Genomic DNA, 20,199 nt, shown 5'->3' on the forward strand with positions numbered 1-20,199 from the left:
CTGTATAAATATTAAGCTGTTTTCTGTTTGGACCAGGTGGCAGCTGCTCCTTCCCTTCTGGGTTGGGGATTATGTATTTGTGTAATTTTTATATTGTGTTTGTTTTCTTGGCAGATGGCTTCCTTCTCATTATTGGGGTGGCGTGGAGGGGAGAGGAAGGGTGTAACTCTAGGGGTGTGTTCTGCTTGATGAAAGGCAGATAATAAAAAGGTGGCTTTTTGTAAAACCCACAGAGAGCAAGACTATATAATTTAACTAAACACGAACAGCCTCGGATCCTGCAATTATCCAACCAATCTCCATCCAGGCAGCACTTGGAGCAAGGCAACTTAGAAATGGGCTTTCCTTTCTAGAAGCATTTAGATGATTCTCCTGACACACACAGCTCCTTTGGCCTGGCTCCCGTCCCCACCTCCACCCTTCTGCCCCCCCTTCCCAACTCCATGCTGCATTTGCATGCAAGAATGCAAAAACAAGCTCCCGGGTCAGGATGTTGCCACGTCTAAGAGAATGTGAATGTTTCCTGGCAGTGCCAAGAGTAGGGGTGGGGTCTTAGAATTGCAAATGTAGCATTAAGGTAAAGCCCTTGGTATAAAATTTGACCTAATTAAGACACTAGCAGAGCAAAGCATTCCAACAGCAGTTACACAGGTTGTAAAGGGGGTGAAGTGCCTTCTAAAACCAAAAAATGCTTCTGCCAGGAATAAGCACCCCTGAGGGTCAAATGAGGAGCTGTCACTGCAGAATACCACTCGCCTTGACCTCAAGCAGGTACCTCCCCTCCATCAGCTGCCATGAAGGCTGTCTACTGGGAATCTCTGCAAGGAGCCTGGGCTCCCCCTCCCAGCGATTTCTATCACCTCTTCCATGGACAGTTTCCCAAAAGTTGTGATACTTCTGATTTGCACCCCTTGCCTCCCTTACTAAGCTATCATTTATTTATGGATTTTTTTTTTTTTTTTGAGTGTTTCCTATGTGCTGAGACCTGTCTCAACTCCTAAAGATGCAGTGAGTGTTAGTCACTCAGTCGTGTCCAACTCTCTGGACCCTACGGACTGTAGCCTGCCAGGCTCCTCTTTTTGTGGGATTCTCCAGGAAAGAACACTGGTGTGGATAGCCTTTCTCTTCTCCAGGGGATCTTCCTGGAGATGGATCAAATTCTAACAATAGGATGATTCTTCATGGCAACCTCTAGGCCAGAAATAATTTGTAAATATTTTCTTACAGTTTTCAAGTACTCATAATGAGGAAATATTCATTCAGGTCTACTTTGAATACTGAGCCCTTATTAGACATAGGCACTGTCAAAGGTTCTGGAAATATAAAGGTAAGTTGTATTAGCCCTGTCCCTGTGAAGTCACAAGTCTAAGGGAAAAAACCGACATATGCCTAAACACTTAAGATCATGAGTAGTGTTCCTCAGTTACAGATGGAAAACAGAGGAACAGAGATTCACCCTAGATGAGACAGAAGTGTCAGACTGGGGATAACGTTCAGTCATCCTGCTCAAGTTTGCAGGACAGAGTCAACCACTTTAAACTAAGTGAACAGAAGGTAAGGGTCTAGGCTCTGGGGCCAGACTGCATAGGTTCAAATCCCAGCTCCCCACCTCAAAATACTGTGTGATCTTGGCAAAGTTACCTAAACTCTCTGTGCCTGCATTTTCTCAATTGTGACGTGAGGCTGAATAAAGCCACCTGCTTTGAGTTATCTTAATGATTAAATAAGACAACATACACGAAGCACCCAGCACCTAGCTTTCCGAGCTCCATCGTTAGCTGTGCTGTGCTGTCCAAGTTATTTGAACTCCATGTTTAATTTCTTCCAAATACCTGCTTCATTTATGTTAGGAAAATTTAATGAATGTAAACATGTGAACTCAAGTAACAACACCTAGCACAAAATCTTAGTTATTATTATCAACGTTTTTATTACTACAGACACACTCTCGATGTACTAATAAAACAGCTTTATATTTTAAATTATGTTCTCATAGTCAAAGGAAAAGACCATCAGCCTGGAAATCAAAACTTTAATTAAGGGCTTCCCAGGTGGTGCTAGCGGTAAAGCATCCGCCTGCCAAAGCAGGTGATGCGAGTTCAATCACTGGAGGAGAAAGTGGCAACCCCACTCCAGCACTCTTGCCTGGAAAATCCCATGGATGGAGGAGCCTGATGGGCCACAGTCCATGGGGTCGCAAAGAGTCGAGCATGACCGAGTGACTGAACACTACACACAGGAAAATTGACTAACCTCTCCCATCCACGGTCTTTTCATCAATAGTTACTTCCTCGAGAACCTTCCAGTCACCTTCCCTGGCAGGCAGTATCAGGGCCCTCTGCAGCACATTGCTAGCTCCTGGAGCAATCGCTATCTTGAAATATACTTGTTTACTTGGTTTCCCATCCCGTCCGTGAGCTCTTTGAGCTAGTCCTTTTTTTCACCTATCCATTTCATAAGTGTAAGTAAGTAAGTGTTAGTCGCCCAGTCATGCCCAACTCTGCGACCTGATGGACTGCAGCCCACCGGGCTCTTCTGTCCATGAGATTTTCCAGGCAAGGATACTGGAGTGGGTTGCCATTTCCTTCTCCAGGGGACCTTCACACCCAGGGATCAAACCCAGGTCTCCTGCACTGCAAGCAGATTATTTACTGACTGAGCTACAGGGGAAGCCCATAAGGTCCTAATTTATTTGTTGAATGAGCAAATCCAAGTCTTTAGCTGAGAAGTTTGAGGACACTGAGAGATTCAGTTAATTTACTTAAAATCACCAGTTTAGCTAGTGGGAGATATGAGCCTAGAACTGGAAGCTTCTCTTACTGTGGTATCTTCCCCCAAGACCACCAAGTCAGCCTCTATAAACTGAGTGATTCATTTGAAGTGAACATTTTCTTTGCAAACCATTTTTTTATTTTAGGGTTTTAACATCAATTACCTTCAAATAGCAAGCCACTCCAGTACATTTAAAAACTAATTTGATTTAGCAAACGTCAATGTATCTACAGCTTGTTGTTCAAGTACCTGGTGCACAAAGCAAGAAAGTGTAACTGGATCCCGACTTGAGATATTAACTGAGGTACATTATCAGGATGGCTAACACCATCTGTGAGGTCGGGGATGTTGTTGTGGCTGAAAAATTACATAAAGAAGTCACGAGTGTAAGGCTCTGATTTGTTCTCAATTCATGAGTATTCATCCAAATATTCAGAGAAGTATTGGAAATAAATTCTTATGGCCCCCAACTCAGATTGTGTCTACTCCAGGACAATGAGATCTCCTTGTGATCTCAAATCATGATTGTAGAACACAAGGACAGTGAAAAATAAACTGTGATCATCATCCTCTATGTTCCAAAATGGACTTTTAGAACTCAGAGACAAGTTTTTTAAAAGTCCAGATTTCTAAGAAGCCAGACTGGGGGAACATAACATTGTAGCTACAGTTTTCTAGCCCTAAGTCTGGATTTATTGACCTAGGATCTGTCATACCCTATTCTGGTAAATAGGACTCCATGAATAGCTACATACTATCAGCCACTTGGAATATGCTTAAAGGAGGGGCTGTTTTCCTAGGCAGCAACTCTGACAAGGAAGTAAAAGTCTAGAAAAAAAAAAAAAAGGTAAAAAGAGACACACACACAAATCACATGCACTCCTCACCTTGGACCCTTCCCTAAGAGAGTTCCAATGCAATAGTCAGTCTGTTTCAGCCTCAAGATCCTGGAAAAGGCAGGAAGAAGCAAGCAGGTATTCTGTGATGGCAGTCTGGCACACCTAAACCAGACCATCCTCCTTTCCTATGCCACTGGTCCCTGTCCTTGTCATCACAGTGCACCACGACCCTTGTTCCTTCAGGCTTCATGCTCGCCCCCTGCAGCTTAATGCCGCTTTACACTTGAGCCCAGAAGTTTGAATTTGCTATTCTACCTACTAGCAATAAACTTCACCCTGATCTTAACCAACAATAGATGGTACCATTTGAACAGTTACATATTATATTAGCTCTTAAATTATATAAATAGATGAAACTCCTTATTATTAAAGATATCAAGGTAATTAAGTTCTTTGAATATATTTTTAAGCACAACTGTTCTGACATTAAGCAGTAATTTCTGTGTTCATGTGTCTGTCTCCCTCACTAGACTATGAGTATTTTTAGAGAGAAGATCTTCTTGATGGAAAAGCAGTGCAATGTCTGACACATCAATTAATATTTGATGAAAAAGTGAACAAATAAGTGTACATATGTCCAGGAACAATGTAGCTCAAAGCCCAGATTCTGAGGCCAGACTGCTACTGCTGCTGCTAAGTTGCTTCAGTCGTGTCTGACTCTGTACGACCACATAGACGGCAGCCCACCAGGCTCCTCCTTCCCTGAGATTCTCCAGGCAAGAACACTGGAGTGGGTTGCCATTTCCTTCTCCAATGCATGAAAGTGAAAAGTGAAAGTGAAGTCGCTCAGTCGTGTCTGACTCCTAGCAACCCCATGGACTGTAGCCTACCAGGCTCCTCTGTCCATGGGATTTTCCAGGCAAGAGTACTGGAGCGGGTTGCCATTGCCTTCTCTGCTGAGGCCAGACTACCTGGAGTCTAATCCCAGCTCCATCCTTACGAGCCAAGTGACCTTGGACAAATTCCTTAAACTCTCTCTTGAGCTTTCAGATTCCCCGTTAATAAAGTGCTGCAGTACTATTATACAGGACATGACTAAGCACATACTTACACACACAGAGTATATGGCATAGTGTCTGACAAAGCGTTATCAAGTGCAAGTAACTGTGCCCAACCCACAGTGAGGCCAAACAATATCAAAATGTCAGGGTTTGAGGTCCAGGCCCTACCTACAAGGAGAGGTCCCTGCATGGGCCAGTTATCCACCCAGGAGAATTCGTCCAGCCCCAGTCTTGGTTCTCTCACCAGTGCCCAGGCCTGGCTGAAGAAGGGTGGTGAACTGGCAGCACCCTCAGGGCCAGGTCCCCAGACCCTGCCCAGCTGCTATCACTGCAGGAGCCAGATGCCCAGGGCCCAGCTGGCACCTCAGGCTTTTCATCTGAACTGGAGAGAATCCTTTGTTAGAATCAATAGGAATACACGTTGTAGCAAATACCACTCAGGTTAATACCAGCTCACAACAACGGTCCCTCTTTGAGAGCAACCCCAACCACAGAGATACTCTGAAGTACAATGTCCTTGCAACTTAACCCTGACCTCTGGCCACTTCCTAGGTGACAACTGATCTAAGCTGGACCAACTTTTGAAACTTGGAGAGAAACCAGTTAAAGCTGTTACCCTTAAGGCCGTGTCTGTACACTCCAGTTGCTGAGGCCTCCGTGGACTGCGGGTTTGCGGGAAAGGTTCGCTGCTGCTTCCAGGCCTGTGCCCGGCCATGGTGAGGACTCTGGAGCTCTTCAGGACCCAGCCCTCAGCCTGTCCCCAGGCCGCCCAGCTCATCCACCAGCCCGGAGGCTGGAAGGCCTAGAGGGCCCCGGGGAGAAGGCCTTAATCTGCACTCTCTGCCGCAAGGACCACTGGGAGGCTGACTGTTGGCCACGCTCAAGGTCTCCTGATAACAATTACAGGCTAACGGCTGCATGTTCGCTTCACTCCTATTACATAAGTACTCAATAAATACATATCTATTGTTATTGCAATGCAGAATGTCTGGTCATCATAGCTACCAAAAGATTCCAAACATTTAGCTGATTTAATCCCCAACTCTGGTCAAGAAAACCCCTTTTTGTAAGCCTTCATTTCACAAGCTGAGACATGATTTAATGGGCTTCCAAAACATGGAAGAGTTCCAAGCACAGGTGGTGGTGAGCAGCTGTTTTCCATCTCCACTGAGGACCAGCTGAGAGTCTTAAAGAGCCACATGAGCAATTTGGGTATAAAGTACTAGGAATACCTTCCTAATGTTTGAGAGTGTGAAACTCTACACTGAAACCTCAAGAGAAGCCATGGAATCCTCCTCTCTAGAGATTCTTTAAAAATGTGACACTGAATCGGCTCTAAGTTGGATAAAGACCAGAAAGGCATCTCACATTAAAATAACAAGCAGTTTGCATGGGTCAGTCAAGTTTGAGTTACACTGCTATTGACCTAGTTCCCTTGAAGTACCATTACCTAGAGATATATATAAAAAGAAAGTATGGCAAGCAGATTCGTCTACTAAGTGAGACTGCAATGAAAACTGTTGAACATGCTCTAAATCCTCATTCAAAATAACTTTAAATCTCATTAAGAAATCATTTCTGAAGGATCTGAATGAATGGTACCTGGTATAAGTACTTCATGAGAGAAGGCAGTGTTGGGGGTCTTGTTTGAGGCAAACTCAGGAAAGTACCTAACATCCTATTATATTCAGGCCACACCATATGCAATTTCCAGTTTAAGATGGCAAAAACAAGAGGGGAAAAGGCACTTCCATTTCACTCTCTTGGCTGAGAAAGTGACAGAAAAACCCCTGTGAGTGGAGAGACCCAAATTACACACCTATTAGTCTTTCCAAGATCAGGAGTATTTTACATATTTCCTCTTGGGAAGAAAATATTCTGATTTTAGTGAAGAGGTGGAGGCAGTCTTGCTATTCTTGGTGGCTCAGAGGATGAAACCAAAAAGAAAGGTGATTTCTAGGGTAAAAAAAAAAAAAAGCTAGCAGAGGCTTTGATCCTGAACAACCTGAAGCTTGAGTTAGGACCGAAAGAGGAGGCTGTATAGGTGACTGAGGAAGCAAGGCTTGTTTGCAGTTTTATAGCCACATAAGTGGATTAGACAGAAGGCAGGAATGGTGATATGTGATAAAGACACTTAAATGGAATTTAACGGTTTATTCTCTTCCAAATTACTGAACATTAGGTTTAAATGTTTCCATATAAATATTAAATTATATGTATATAGCAGGATTACAAATTTGCACATTACCACTCTGTTTTTTAAGGAAAATGTAGCTTCTTTATTTCCTATAACTATTCTTCCTCCAAGTTCACACCCTATTGAGGAGTGTGGGGCAAAAACAAACTTGCCAATTAACAATATCTCAGTCTCTTCCCTTTTAAAGAGTGTCTTTGGGTAAGCCTTTTTTTTTAAAGAGAGAAAGATCTATTTATTTCTTCTCTCCAAAATGAGAAAGAAGGTGTGTGGCTGACACAGCCAGCCCCTCTCCTTACAGGTGGCTGGTCTGATTCAGTCCTGACTTGGCATCTGCTGGGGCACAACGGGTCCCTTGTGACCTTTGGTGCACAATCATTGCCTGCAAGAGTCCCATGTGCACCAGGTTGCAGGGACCCAGAGGCTCTGCCTCAGACCATGGTCAGGATGCTACAGCTCCCAAGCCAAAGCCAGCTTCTCCTGGGCCTGCAGAGGCCTGCAGCCCCCCAGGAGCTGTAGATGAGGAAACAGGCCACAAGCCGCAGTGTTCTCAGGCTCCCTGTTCCTGGCAGCATATTTCTAGCACAGCCTGTTCTATATCCCCAAGCTTTTACCTATATAGGAGGGAAAAAATATCTTGTTCTTACAGCTGCATTTGCTTTGTTTCACCAAAACTGGTTTTAACCACTAGAGCTCTAAAACAATCATGACATTTAGCAACCTCACCACCATCACCACCACTAATAAAAGCTGATAAACGACTATGACCTCTGAGTGACCCCAGTTCATCAGACCCTTACTGCACTCAACTGAGGGTTCCTTCCTGACCAATGAACAGCAGGACTTGTTTTAACCAACCACACACCAATGAATGCATGCATTCTGACTTCGCTGGAGTACAAGCTTCCAAACATGAAATAGCATAAGTGCCGCGGCCTTTCCACTGCATAAAACCCTCTGATCTTCCCATCAGAAAATGTGTCCGCTGCTCCACGCACTACTTCCTTTGCCTGGAAAGTAACCAAGCTCAAGGCCTACTTTGTTGACACTGTAGTCACTGGTTTTCCATGAATAATCCCAACAGGAGGCGGAAGTGAAAGAACACAGGCATCTTTGCCTTCCTCTTAGGTCCTCACTCTCTTCCTCTAAAGTGCTTCTTTTTATGAGACAGGACTTCCCCTATGTCATTGTTCCTGGGGGCACTAAGCCACATGGCCTAATATTGGTGGCAGTTGGGATGCATGGAGAAAAACCAGCTTAGTCATAAGATCACCTATTGAAAAGTAATTTTAATTTATTCTTTCCATTACATACCTGCATCAAGAAGGAAAAATCTCATACAGATGGCCTACAGGCACATGAAAAGATTCTCAACATCACTAATTATCAAAGAAATGCAAATCAAAACTACAATGAGGTATCATCCTCATATTGGTCACCCATTATAATGGTCACCCTCATAATGGGTGACCACCATTACATGTCACCATACAGGTCACAGCCACCATTAAAAATCCTACAAACAACCAAAACTAGAGAGGGTATGGAGAAAAGGGAACCCACCTACACTGTTGATGGGAATGTAAGTTGATGCAACCACTACGGAAAACAGTATAGAGGTTCCTCAAAAAACTAAAAATAGAGTTGCCATATGATCCTGCAATCCTGGGCATATATCCAAAGAAAACTATAATTCAAAAAGATTCCTGCACCCCAGTGTTCACTATTTACAATAACCAAGACATAGAAACACATAAATGAATGAATAAGGAAGACGTGGTACATATATACAATGGAATATGCTTCAGCCGTAAAAAGGAACAAAATAATGCCACTTGGAACAACATGGATGGACCTAGAGATTATCATACTGAGTGAAGTAAATCAGAAAAAGAAATACCATAGGATATCACTTATATGTGGAATTTAAAATATAACACAAATGAATTTATCTGTGAAAGAGAAACAGACTCACAAACATAGAGAACAGACTCGTGATTGCCAAGGGGCAAGTGGGTAGGGGAGAAATAGATTCAAAGTTTGGGATTAGCAGATGCAAGCTATTATACAGAGAATGGATAAACAACACAGGGAATTCAATATCCTGTGATAAACTATACAGAAAAGAATATGAAAAAGAATGAGTGTGTGTAAACACACACACATATATATAACTGAATCACTCTGCTGTACACTAGAAATTAACACAACATTGTAAATCAACTATTCAGTTCAGTTCAGTCACTCAGTCGTGTCCAACTCTTTGCGACCCCATGAATTGCAGCACGCCAGGCCTCCCTGTCCATCACCATCTCCCGGAGTTCATTCAGATTCACGTCCATCGAGTCCGTGATGCCATCCAGCCATCTCATCCTCTGTCGTCCCCTTTTCCTCCTGCCCTCAATCCCTCCCAGCATCAGAGTCTTTTCCAATGAGTTAACTCTTCGCATCAGGTGGCCAAAGTACTGGAGTTTCAGCTTTAGCATCATTCCTTCCAAAGAAATCCCAGGGTTGATCTCCTTCAGAATGGATTGGTTGGATCTCCTTGCAGTCCAAGGGACTCTCAAGAGTCTTCTCCAACACCACAGTTCAAAAGCATCAATTCTTCGGTGCTCAGCCTTCTTCACAGTCCAACTCTCACATCCATACATGACTACTGGAAAAACCATAGCCTTGACTAGACGGACCTTAGTTGGCAAAGTAATGTCTCTGCTTTTGAATATACTATCTAGGTTGGTCATAAGTTTTCTTCCAAGGAGTAAGCGTCTTTTAATTTCATGGCTCAGTGGCCACAGGACTGGAAAAGGTCAGTTTTCATTACAGTTCCAAAGAAAGGCAATGCCAAAGAATGCTCAAACTACCGCACAATTGCACTCATCTCACATGCTAGTAAAGTAATGCTCAAAATTCTCCAAGCCAGGCTTCAGCAATACGTGAACCATGAACTCCCTGATGTTCAAGCTGGTTTTAGAAAAGGCAGAGGAACCAGAAATCAAACTGCCAACATCCACTGGATCATGGAAAAAGCAAGAGAGTTCCAGAGAAACATCTATTTCTGCTTTATTGACTATGCCAAAGTCTTTGACTGTATGGATCACAATAAACTGTGGAAAATTCTGAAAGAGATGGGAATACCAGACCACCTGACCTGCCTCTTGAGAAATCTGTATGCAGGTCAGGAAGCAACAGTTAGAACTGGACATGGAACAACAGACTGGTTCCAAATAGGAAAAGGAGTACGTCAAGGCTGTATATTGTCACCCTGCTTATTTAACTTATATGCAGAGTACATCATGAGAAACGCTGGACTGGAAGAAGCACAAGCTGGAATCAAGATTGCTGGGAGAAATATCAATAACGTCAGATATGCAGATGACACCACCCTTATGGCAGAAAGTGAAGAGGAGCTAAAAAGCCTCTTAATGAAAGTGAAAGAGGAGAGCAAAAAAGTTGGCTTAAAGCTCAACATTCAGAAAATGAAGATCATGGCATCTGGTCCCATCACTTCATGGGAAATAGATGGGGAAACAGTAGAAACAGTGTCAGACTTTATTTGGGGGGGCTCCAAAATCACTGCAGATGGTGACTACAGCCATGAAATGAACTATACTTCAATAAAATTTTTAAGTGAATAAAAATCCAGTTTAGTCTGGTAGGCAACAAGATTAACGCGATTTTACTTATTAGATTGAACACTAATAATTGTTCAGAAATACACACATAAAATGTGTAGCATGTACTAGGTACTTTTTCAAGAGTACTCAATCCTCGCACTGCCATATGCGATGCCTCGTGTGCTGAGTCATGTCCAGCTCTTTGCGACCCCATGGACCCCAGCTTCTCAGGCTCCTCTCCTGGAGCCTGGAGTCCATGGAGATTCTCCAAGCAAGAATACTGGAGTGGGTTGCCATGCCCTCCTCCAGGGTCCTATGTGGTAGTACTATTATAATTACTATTGTAATTATAATAATTGCAATAGTCATTATTATCCTCATTTTATAGAAGAGGGAATTGAAGACAAGAACAATTAGATAACCCTGTCCAAGATTACAAGGTGAACTGTGGGTGAGCCAGGATTCAAGTCTAAACAATTTGGTGCCTCTGAAACTCACACTACTGACACTGTGCCGCCACTGGGTGTCAGCACACCAAACTGAAGGGGCTGCAGTCTTCAGGAAGACGAGGAACAGCACTCACCGAGGGCCTTCTAGATGCAAAACACTTACACGTACATTTCCTAATTTAATCTGAGAGATGAATAAACTTCTTAGAGGACAGAATGTGCAACATTTAGTTAATGGAGTAACTAATTTTCATGAGAGGCAGGTTTGTTCTTTTTTTTTTAATTGTAAAAATAACGGTAGACAAGTTAAGAGGATCAGTCCCTAGATTCTTCATTAGTTAAGGGCTTTTTCCAGCTGTCTGCACCTTATCACCCAATGAAACCATTATTAGAAAGACCTCAGGGAAGAGACTGAGTACACAGTCTCAGTACGCAGTGTGTACTCTCTCTGCAAAAATCAGCCAGAGACGAGCATCTGCTATAAAATTATTTGCTTTAATCGCTATCAACATCATAACTGTAGTACATTAAAGTACAAAACCTGTATGTACAATTACACATACAAAGAAACGTTCTTTGTGAGGAGCAATTTTCAACAAATCTGACAGACAGCAAGAGTCATTCCTACTGGGGGTTTGAAAGGAGAAATGGAAATTTCCGAGATGGCCCCCTCCTCCCTCGGGCTCCTCTGACCCTCTGAACATCAATTTGCAAAGGCCTGAGGGAGGAAGGGAAGTATTAACAATCTCAGACACTCAATTCTCGTCTTATGGAAGGGGTGAATTTTTAGGGAACATTTTCCGTCCTTTATTACACTGATGTTTCATCCATTTGCATCATTAGGTTCAGTAGTTACCATGACAATATGATGCCTACAGCAATCTAACTTGATAGCCAGATGCCAGAATGTGAAAAAATAGGACCAGCTAAGAAAGTGAGAGAAATATAATTAATCTGAACCACATTAAAAAAAAAATGTGCACAAACCAAAACCAAGAAGGAAACTGCCGAAATGTCACCCAAGAGAGAATGATGACAGGAAACAACGATCGAGTTTCCAAGATTCAAAAATCCTTCGCTAACGAGAGCCATGAATTGGTCTGTAACTAAGGCTGTGGAAGGAGTCAAGTTAATCTAGAATATTGCTCTGAGTGCCTCTCCCCCAGTAACTGCTGCTGCGGAGTCCAGTGCTGTTATCTTCGATTCCCGCAGAGGAATTCTTAAGCCCTGATTTTTCCAAGGATCTACAGCCGCATCCTTAATGCTGCCATCATGGCATTCCACTCCCCTCCAGACTGATGATATACCCAGCTTTTCCACCTGAAGAAGTCATTTCCACCATCACTGTGAAGCTAATCTTAAGAGATTGAACTGAGCTATGTCCTGGGAGACGCTGTCCCTTTGCTTTCTCCATACCCAGTGGAAGCAACTGGCTAGCACAACCCTCTTCGGGGCCCAAATATGGCAGAGGGGCTGGGAAATTAAGAAACAAGAGCAACATAACAGTTGTGCTTCAGGAAGACCAGCCTGGGATGGGTGGTCCTTCTCATCATGACTGGGTTGGATAGCGGCGCTGAGCTAGGCGATTTGCCCGGTTCAGGCTGGTAACCGTGGAGAGCTGGAAAAAGACAAGCACAGCACGAGGTTATAACCCCAAGCATGACTCCACCGAGGGCTGACTGGCTGTATTGAGCTTATGCATCCTCAAGTGCTTCAGGAGCATTTGGCTTCGCATGTGGTATTCTCATTATTCTCTTTCACACAACACCTTTACCTCTTAAATAAGGAGAAAAAACTTGATTTTATAAAGAAGAGAAGTCAATAACACATCCAAGCAAGCAGTCTGCCTCAGATCATGCAGAAGCAGGGAGTTTAGTTTCAACCAAAGTTTGCATTGATCCCCTCACCCTCAGGACACTGCTCTGGTGCAGCCACACAATTAACACCAAAACAAATTGTCTCTCTTGAGGCTTGAGGCTTATGAAAGGTCAAGAGCAATATTAATAATAGTGACACTGACTGAGCATTTTCAGGCTGCCTGATTTAATCCTCACAACTATCCGGTAAGGTAGTTACTACTAACCCCACTTTACAGATGCAGAAACTGAGGCTTACAGAGGTTAGTCATTGCTGAAGAACTCAGGAATAGTAAGGTGTTATCAGTAAGTTATAAACCAGGGTCTCCTTCACTCAGAACGCATGCTCCGAACCCCTCTCCCTCAGGACCTCCTTACCTGGGGAACCTGAGATGGGTTGTAGAGAGGAACACTCCCTTTCACAGGGGTTGGGGGAGGCAGAACACCAGCGTTGAAGTAGAGCTCACTGGAAACACCCTGTGATGGGAAATAATAGAAAATCCTCTTAGTCACTTCTTCCTGGATTCTAGACTGTAAGGGGCTTCCCTGAGAATCAACTTTGGTCAAGCGACACAGTCCCTGGTGATGCAGTGGATGGGAACCCACCTGCCAATGCAGGGGACGCAGGTTCCATCCCTGCTTCAGGGAGATTTCACATGCAACTAAGCCTGGGCACCACATCGACTGAGCCTACATGCCTAGAGCGTGTGCTCTGCGAGAAGAGAAGCCACTGCAACCAGAGAGGGGACCCACTCACTGCAACCAGAGAAAGCCCACATAGTAGCAAAGACCCAGAGGAGTCAAAATAAACAAATAATAAATAAAGTTTAAAAATTTTTAAAGAAAGATGCACATGTGATAGACCTCAGGGAATCCTGAGCAAACAAACAGTTCCAGTGGGCACAGCCACCCCAGGAGCCTGGGGGATCTTTGCAGAGGCTCAGGTGCTGCTGTGTGAGAAGAAAAGGCCACAAAAAAATGTACTAATAGCATCATAAAAAGTAACCTCATATTCCTTGAAAAGCCTAAAATACTACAAGAGTGCCATAACCAGGCCCCAAGAAATAAAATTGTTTTCCTAGCAATTGGCATGAAATCCATACTGGACAATTTGTTAAGGCTTTATCACAATCCTTGCAAGGGATACTGGTGAACTCAAGCTCCTACTGGGAACAGGGAAAGAGGACATTCCCTTTTTTCATTTCTTCTTCTTTTTTTTTTTTTTTGGCTGTGCCTTGTGACATGTGGGATCTGGGTTCCTCAACCAGGGATTAAACCTGTGCCCCCTGCACTGGAAGCAGAGTCTTAACCACTGGACTCCCAGGGAAGTCCCAAGGCCACTCTCTAGACATCACGTAAGGAAGCAGTGGTGGGCTAACTCATGTTCCTGCCCCAGACTTCTTGTCTTGAAGTCCTAACCCAGAGACTCAGAATGCATTCAGAGACAGGGTCTTTAAAGAGGTGATTAACTACTGCACAGCTCAGGGAACTGTATTTGGTGCTCCATGGTGACCTAAATGGGAAGGAAATCCAAAAAAAGAGCAGATATATGTATACTTATGGCTGATTCACACTGCTGTACAGCAGAAACCAGCACAACACTGTAAAGCTATCCAGGCAAGAATAATGGAATGGCTGGCCATTCCCTTCTCCAGGGGATCTTCCTGACCCAGGGACCAAACCCTCATTTCCTGCATTACAGGCAGCTTCTTTACAATCTGAGCCATGAGAGAAGCCCCATACTCAATAAAATTAATTTTTTTAAAGTGATTAGAGTGGGCCCTAACCCATTATGACCGGTGTTCTTGTAAGAAGGGGAAATTTGGACATAGACACACACCAGGGAAAGACCACATAAAGACACAGGGAGAACATGGCCATCTACAAGCCTGAGAGAAACCTCCTCTGCAGACACCTCCATCTCAGCTCTCCAGCCTCCAGAACTGCGAGGAGGTACTCTGGTGTTTAAACGACAGTCTACGACACCTTGTTCTGGCAGCCCTAGCAAACTACTACAGAGGCTTTCTCCATACTCTCCACGAGTCAGGCCCTCACGGGGCAGCACCTCCAGCCCCCATGAAAGTTCAGTTCACACACAGGTGGGCTGCTCACCTCAGGTCCCGACAAGCCTCCACTCCCCAGGCCCTCAGCTGTCCCAGCACCAGGCCCTCGGCCTTCATCTCCACCTAAGAAGCAATGCATCAGGGGTGTTCCAGCTTCCCAGGACAGAGGAGTCCCCACTCCCAGAAAGCTCCCCCATTCCCCCTGGAAAATGTGGAGAGGACCACAGTGGGCCCAGAGGACAGGAGGCTGGCATACCTGTGTCCCTGGAGAAGGCACTGGCACCCAGCAGAGACTGGGGATCTGGGGGAGGTGTCAGTGAGAGGCTTGGGCTGGGCTGAGGTGGAGACGCTGCCCTGGGCATCTCCTGCTTAGTGGAGAAAGGAGGGTGGCGCTGATGGTCCACACGTCCATGCCACCTGCTTGCATTCCTGCAGCACCCACACGGTGGCCTCCACCCTCAGCCAGGGCTGGCCTCCTCTCCAGCACACTCCATTCTCTTCATACCACTGCTCCGCTCAATAAGCCAAGTCACTGCCGGCTCTCGAAAGTTAAAATTCTACATCCTAAGTTTTAAGGCCTTTCATCATCTGCCTCTCCCCTCACTGGACCAATCTGTCTCCCACAACCTCCCATCACAAGACCAGTTTCATCCAGACCAGGGTGGAGAGGCCACCTCCAGGCCCTCCTGGAGCTGAGGAAACTTCCTCAGAAGGGGCCACAGGAGAGGGAGCTTCCCTGCCCAGCCCCCCGCAACCTTCCACCCAAGGTTACCTCAGAATCCGAGCTGTCGGACGAGTCTTCGTCTCCAGAGGGGGATGCATTGTGGGTGGGCTTCGAGCGGAACCAGCTGAACCAGCCAAACCTTGAGCTCTGGAAGAGAGATGGGGATTTCTGTGGTCTGCAGGGTGGAGATTAACCCCCCCTCACTGTGACGGTGGTGAGACAGGAGAGGAGGGGACCCCACAAGAGCCCAGCTCCCCAGCTCTGCACCGCCATCCGGGAAGAAAAACATCCCTCCACCTTTGCATTCTCCTTCACGTTTCCGAGCTTTTCTCTCTGGATGGTATTTTGGGAAGATTTTTTATCTGCCTCCTCGGAGGACTCCTCCCCATCCTCCTTGACGGATACGGTGGGACTCTCGGAAATACTTCGAGCTCTGGGAATCAGTGGCACCTGGAATTAGAGAAAAGAGAAGTAACATCTTTATAGCACTTGACAGGTTACAAAGGCATATTTACATGAATTCCCTCACCTGACCTGCTCGATAGATCAGCGGGATAGCCTTACAGGATCTAATGTGACTGATGGGGAACCACGATTTAGCCACAAGGAATAACTTGCTGAAGGCCTCAGGACAAGGGGAGAGCCCAGTCTCAATCTTCAGATCATCCTTAATCCTACAGGGTTTTGGCCACTGTGCTACCAGTCCCCAGGAGCATCAGGTTTCCAGAGCTATGCCAAGGCCTGGAGCAGGGGTATGGAATGCTTCCACTGGAGATGAAGAGAGCCAGGAAACACCCCTCAGGGAACCCCTAAATGCAAAGATCAGGGAAGGTTGACAACCACCGAATCGAACACATCCCAGACCTTACTTCCTAGCTGACTTGCTCAAGATGAACTGTGAGCAGCTGTACCGGGGGAAGTAAAATACACCCACATCCCTGTGTATTAATTTTGTGTGTGTGGTAGAATATATCGGGTTGCCCAAAAAGTTCGCTCAGGTTTGTCTGTAACACCTTACAGAAAAATCCAAATAAACTTTTTGGCCAACCCAATACATTTCCTACAGTTTACCCATTTAACCACTTAAAGTGTACAGTTCAGTGTATTAGAATATTCGTGATGTTGCATAACCATCACCGCTTTCCATTTTCAGAAATTTTCATTAACCTCAACAGAAACTCTGTTCCCATTAAAACTAACTTCCCATTTTTCCTTCTTCCCTCTGGCCCCTGAGAACCTCTACGCTTTCTGTCTCTATGAGTTTGCCTATTCTAGATGGCTTGTATAAGTGGAACCATACAGTATTTGTCCTTTTGTGTTGTATTTACAATTTGTACTCTCAGAAAAAGATAATTGGTATAACCTTTAGAAAAAACACTTCTGCAAATACAGAAAAAATTTCATTTTTTATTCTAATGAGTATAGAACTTACTGTGTACCAAATAGTATTCTAAGCATTTTATATACAGTGAGTCATCTAATCCTTACAACTATCCTGTTAGGTAGATACTGTTATTATCATCCCATTTAACATATGAGAAAACTAACACACAGAAAAGCAACCTGTATAAGGTCACACAGCTAGTTAAGGGCAGAGCAAGGATTCAAACCCAAGCTGTCTGACTTTCCTTCTAGAATTTCTCTCCTAATTGAGTAATTCAAGAAATACACAAGGGCTTATATATTAGAATGCCCATCACTGTGTTTTACATACGAAGGGAAGGGAAGGGAGGAGTAAGGAGAAAGAGTAGAAAAGAAAAGGAAGAGAGAGACACTTGAAGTGCTTAACAAAGTAGTAAAGACGAATTAAAATCCAAGCTCCTTCCAGGGCCTACCAGGCCCTCTATGATCCTGCCTTTCTCTGTCTCTCTAGTCTGGCTTCTTAGCCCTCTCCTCAATTTTTTTTTTTTTTTTTTTTTTTTTTTACTTTTTTGACCACACTGAAGAGCTTGCAGGATCTTAGTTCCTCAACTAGGGACTGACCCCAAGCCCTCAGTAATGAAAGCACAAGCAAAAGTCCTAACCACTGGACCATCACAGAGTTCCCTTGTCTCTCTCTCTAGGCACAGCCCATACTCTCCCTCAGTTGTGCCAGGTCATCTTATTACAGGGTCTTTGCTCTTGCTATGCCCTCTGCCTCGAACAGTTGTTCCCTGAATACTCACCTGGCTCATGTCCACCCTCCATGCTGAGCTCAGAGACGCACTGCCTCCCACACCATCTAAAGGAACATCCCTCAAGGGTACAGTGGTTTATTTGCAGTCGCCTCTGCTGAACAGAAGCCCCATGAAGGTAGGCTTTGTCTAGTTCCCTATGTATCCCCAGCCTCGATAAGAGGACCAGGGACACTGCAGGATCTCTGTATTTGTGAATGAATAAACACATGAGCAATGATGTTTCCATACAGTGAATTTATCACACCAATACTAAAAATCATATTTAAGAATGACATGGAAAATATCATTTTATAGTGTTAAAAATAGAAAATAAAGCTTCATCTACATATGTTTCAACCATTTAAAAACACATCTATGTGTATAACAGGCTTCCCTGGTGGCTCAGACGGTAAAGCATCTGCCTGCAATGCGGGAGACCCGGGTTTGATTCCTGGGTGGGGAAGATCCCCTGGAGAAGGAAATGGCAATCCACTCCAGCACTCTTGCCTGGAAAATCCCATGGATGGAGGAGCCTGATAGGCTATAGTCCATGGGGTCACAAAGACATGTATGTGTATATATATATACACATTTATGCATGTGGGCTAAGTCGCTTCAGTCATGTCTGAATTTTTGCAACCCTATGGACTATAGCCTGCCAGGCTCCTCTGTCCATTGAATTTTCCAGGCAAGAATACTGGAGTGGGTTGCCGTGCCCTCCTCCAGGCATCTTCCCAACCCGGGGATCTTCCCAAGCCAGTGATCAAACATGCATTGCTTATGTCTCCTGCATGGGCAGGCGCGTTCTTTAGCACAAGCACCACTGGGAAGCCCATGGACACATCTATATATACACCCATATAGACGGCCTCCTTCACTCTTTGAAAGTTTGTATCATACAACTTTGCTTTTACCAAAGACTGACATTAGTACCTATTTTCACTAACAAACAAACAAACAAAAACCCAAAGAGGACTTTCACTTTTACCAAAAAAGTCAGAAAGCGAAAAAAGCATTCAGCGTTTGTTTTGTAGAAGCCATTTTAGAGGCAGCTCGTACCGCAATCAGTGAGACTGGCCCCACTAAGCTCCTTTACCGGAAACTATACTCAGCATCTCACGTGGGTTTGGACCGTATCTGTGAGCATCTGTGCTTCATCTCGATTCATTTTGTGCATTGTGAGCAAGATGTGTACTGAGGTAATTGCTTCTTCCCTTCACTTCATTTAGACTTACAAAAGGTTTCATAGGAAGGCTCTGCTTTCAGATAGCATGAGAAATGTATATATAGAAAAAATATAAGAAGAAAATAAACTATTTGGCTATGAGATTCTGAGTGATGGCTGTTTGACACTTGACATGACATTTTCTGTTTTTCAGATTTTGTATAACAATAAAGCACTAATTTAGGGGGAAAAACATGTTTTAAGGTCTGTAGCTTAGTTACTACTCAAGATAGTTCTATGACATCACTTCCAACCAGGCAAAGCTAGAGAGTATCTTAAATTTGGACCAGCAATGCCTGTTACTAGTGGAGGGATTCATTCACTCAACAGCTGAATAGACGATTAACTAGACATGGTTACCTCCAAGACCTGAAGAGAAGAGACACAGCTGCCATAGGTCCTTCTCAGAAATAGAGCAAGGTAAAAATGTTAAAGATAGAAATATCAAGAGTCTTCCCTGATGGCGCAGAGCACAGCAAGTGTTCAGTGCATCAGTAAGAAGAGGGCATCGGAGGGGGCTGATGTGCAAGACCAGAGGCAAACCCAGTCCTGCCCCCATGGACACAGGTTGGCAGGAGTGAAATGAACAAGAATGAGCCTCCTCTCCACCTCTCGGGATCCGGTGTAGAAAGAAGCAAGGGGCAATGTGGAAGGAAGGGCTGGTGCAGGGCACAGGAAAGTGCCTGCATGTGGCTCAGCTACTGGGGCAGCTGGAGGGAATCCACAGCTCAGAGTGGGTGCTGTCTTCTGGGGACTCTGTCCTCTCACCTGGAGTCTGGAAACAGCCTTCTGCCCACCAGGATGCTGGAGGGTTTCTGGAGACACTGTGTTCTCTCCTATGGCATAAAACACAACAGAAATCAGGATGCGAAGTTGGGTCTTTCCCTTCTCTCCTGAAGAAGGGTAATGGGAACACAGCCAGCTTTCCTAATTGCCAAGTGGCCGGAGCTCTGGGCACATAGCCCCCAGTGGATCAGAATAAATATGAGGTCCATTTGCACAAGCCTCTCAATTCTGGCCACCCCAGAACATGCCACTCACCCAACCTCCACCCCAAACCAAGGTCATTCCACGGGAACCCTGAAATGAGAGCCAAGTCAGGCTGGGTCACAGGGATCCTCCCAGGCTTCCCCTCCATGTGAGCCTCCCATCTTGGATGGGCCCTTGTCTTGGAAGGTCTAAGATCTGGCCCTTCCTCTTGGCTTCCTGCACTTCCCTGGCATCACCCGGCACTGCTCACCCACAC

At 44.7% G+C, this 20,199-nt stretch overlaps 1 protein-coding gene across 5 annotated transcripts in view; it reads right to left on the minus strand.

The window, feature by feature from the left end:
• The window catches only part of SEC16B (SEC16 homolog B, endoplasmic reticulum export factor), a 118,426-nt gene that overhangs the window by 43,894 nt on the left and 54,333 nt on the right, over nt 1–20,199 (minus strand). For 4 of the 5 annotated variants that reach the window (XM_013970427.2, XM_013970428.2, XM_013970429.2 and 1 more), the window contains 7 exons: nt 19,722–19,789; nt 15,870–16,022; nt 15,621–15,719; nt 15,105–15,213; nt 14,898–14,971; nt 13,164–13,262; nt 11,197–12,547 (listed from right to left, as the gene is read on the minus strand). In XM_013970427.2, the coding sequence (XP_013825881.2) occupies nt 12,479–12,547; nt 13,164–13,262; nt 14,898–14,971; nt 15,105–15,213; nt 15,621–15,719; nt 15,870–16,022; nt 19,722–19,789 (671 nt within the window). In that variant the 3' untranslated portion in view covers nt 11,197–12,478. Of the gene's footprint in view, nt 1–11,196; nt 12,548–13,163; nt 13,263–14,897; nt 14,972–15,104; nt 15,214–15,620; nt 15,720–15,869; nt 16,023–19,721; nt 19,790–20,199 lie in introns of those variants that run through there. The other variant, XR_001296670.2, reaches the window with a different exon arrangement.

Source organism: Capra hircus, chromosome 16 (genome assembly GCF_001704415.2).
Source record: "Capra hircus breed San Clemente chromosome 16, ASM170441v1, whole genome shotgun sequence".
Taxonomy (NCBI): Eukaryota; Metazoa; Chordata; class Mammalia; order Artiodactyla; family Bovidae; genus Capra; species Capra hircus.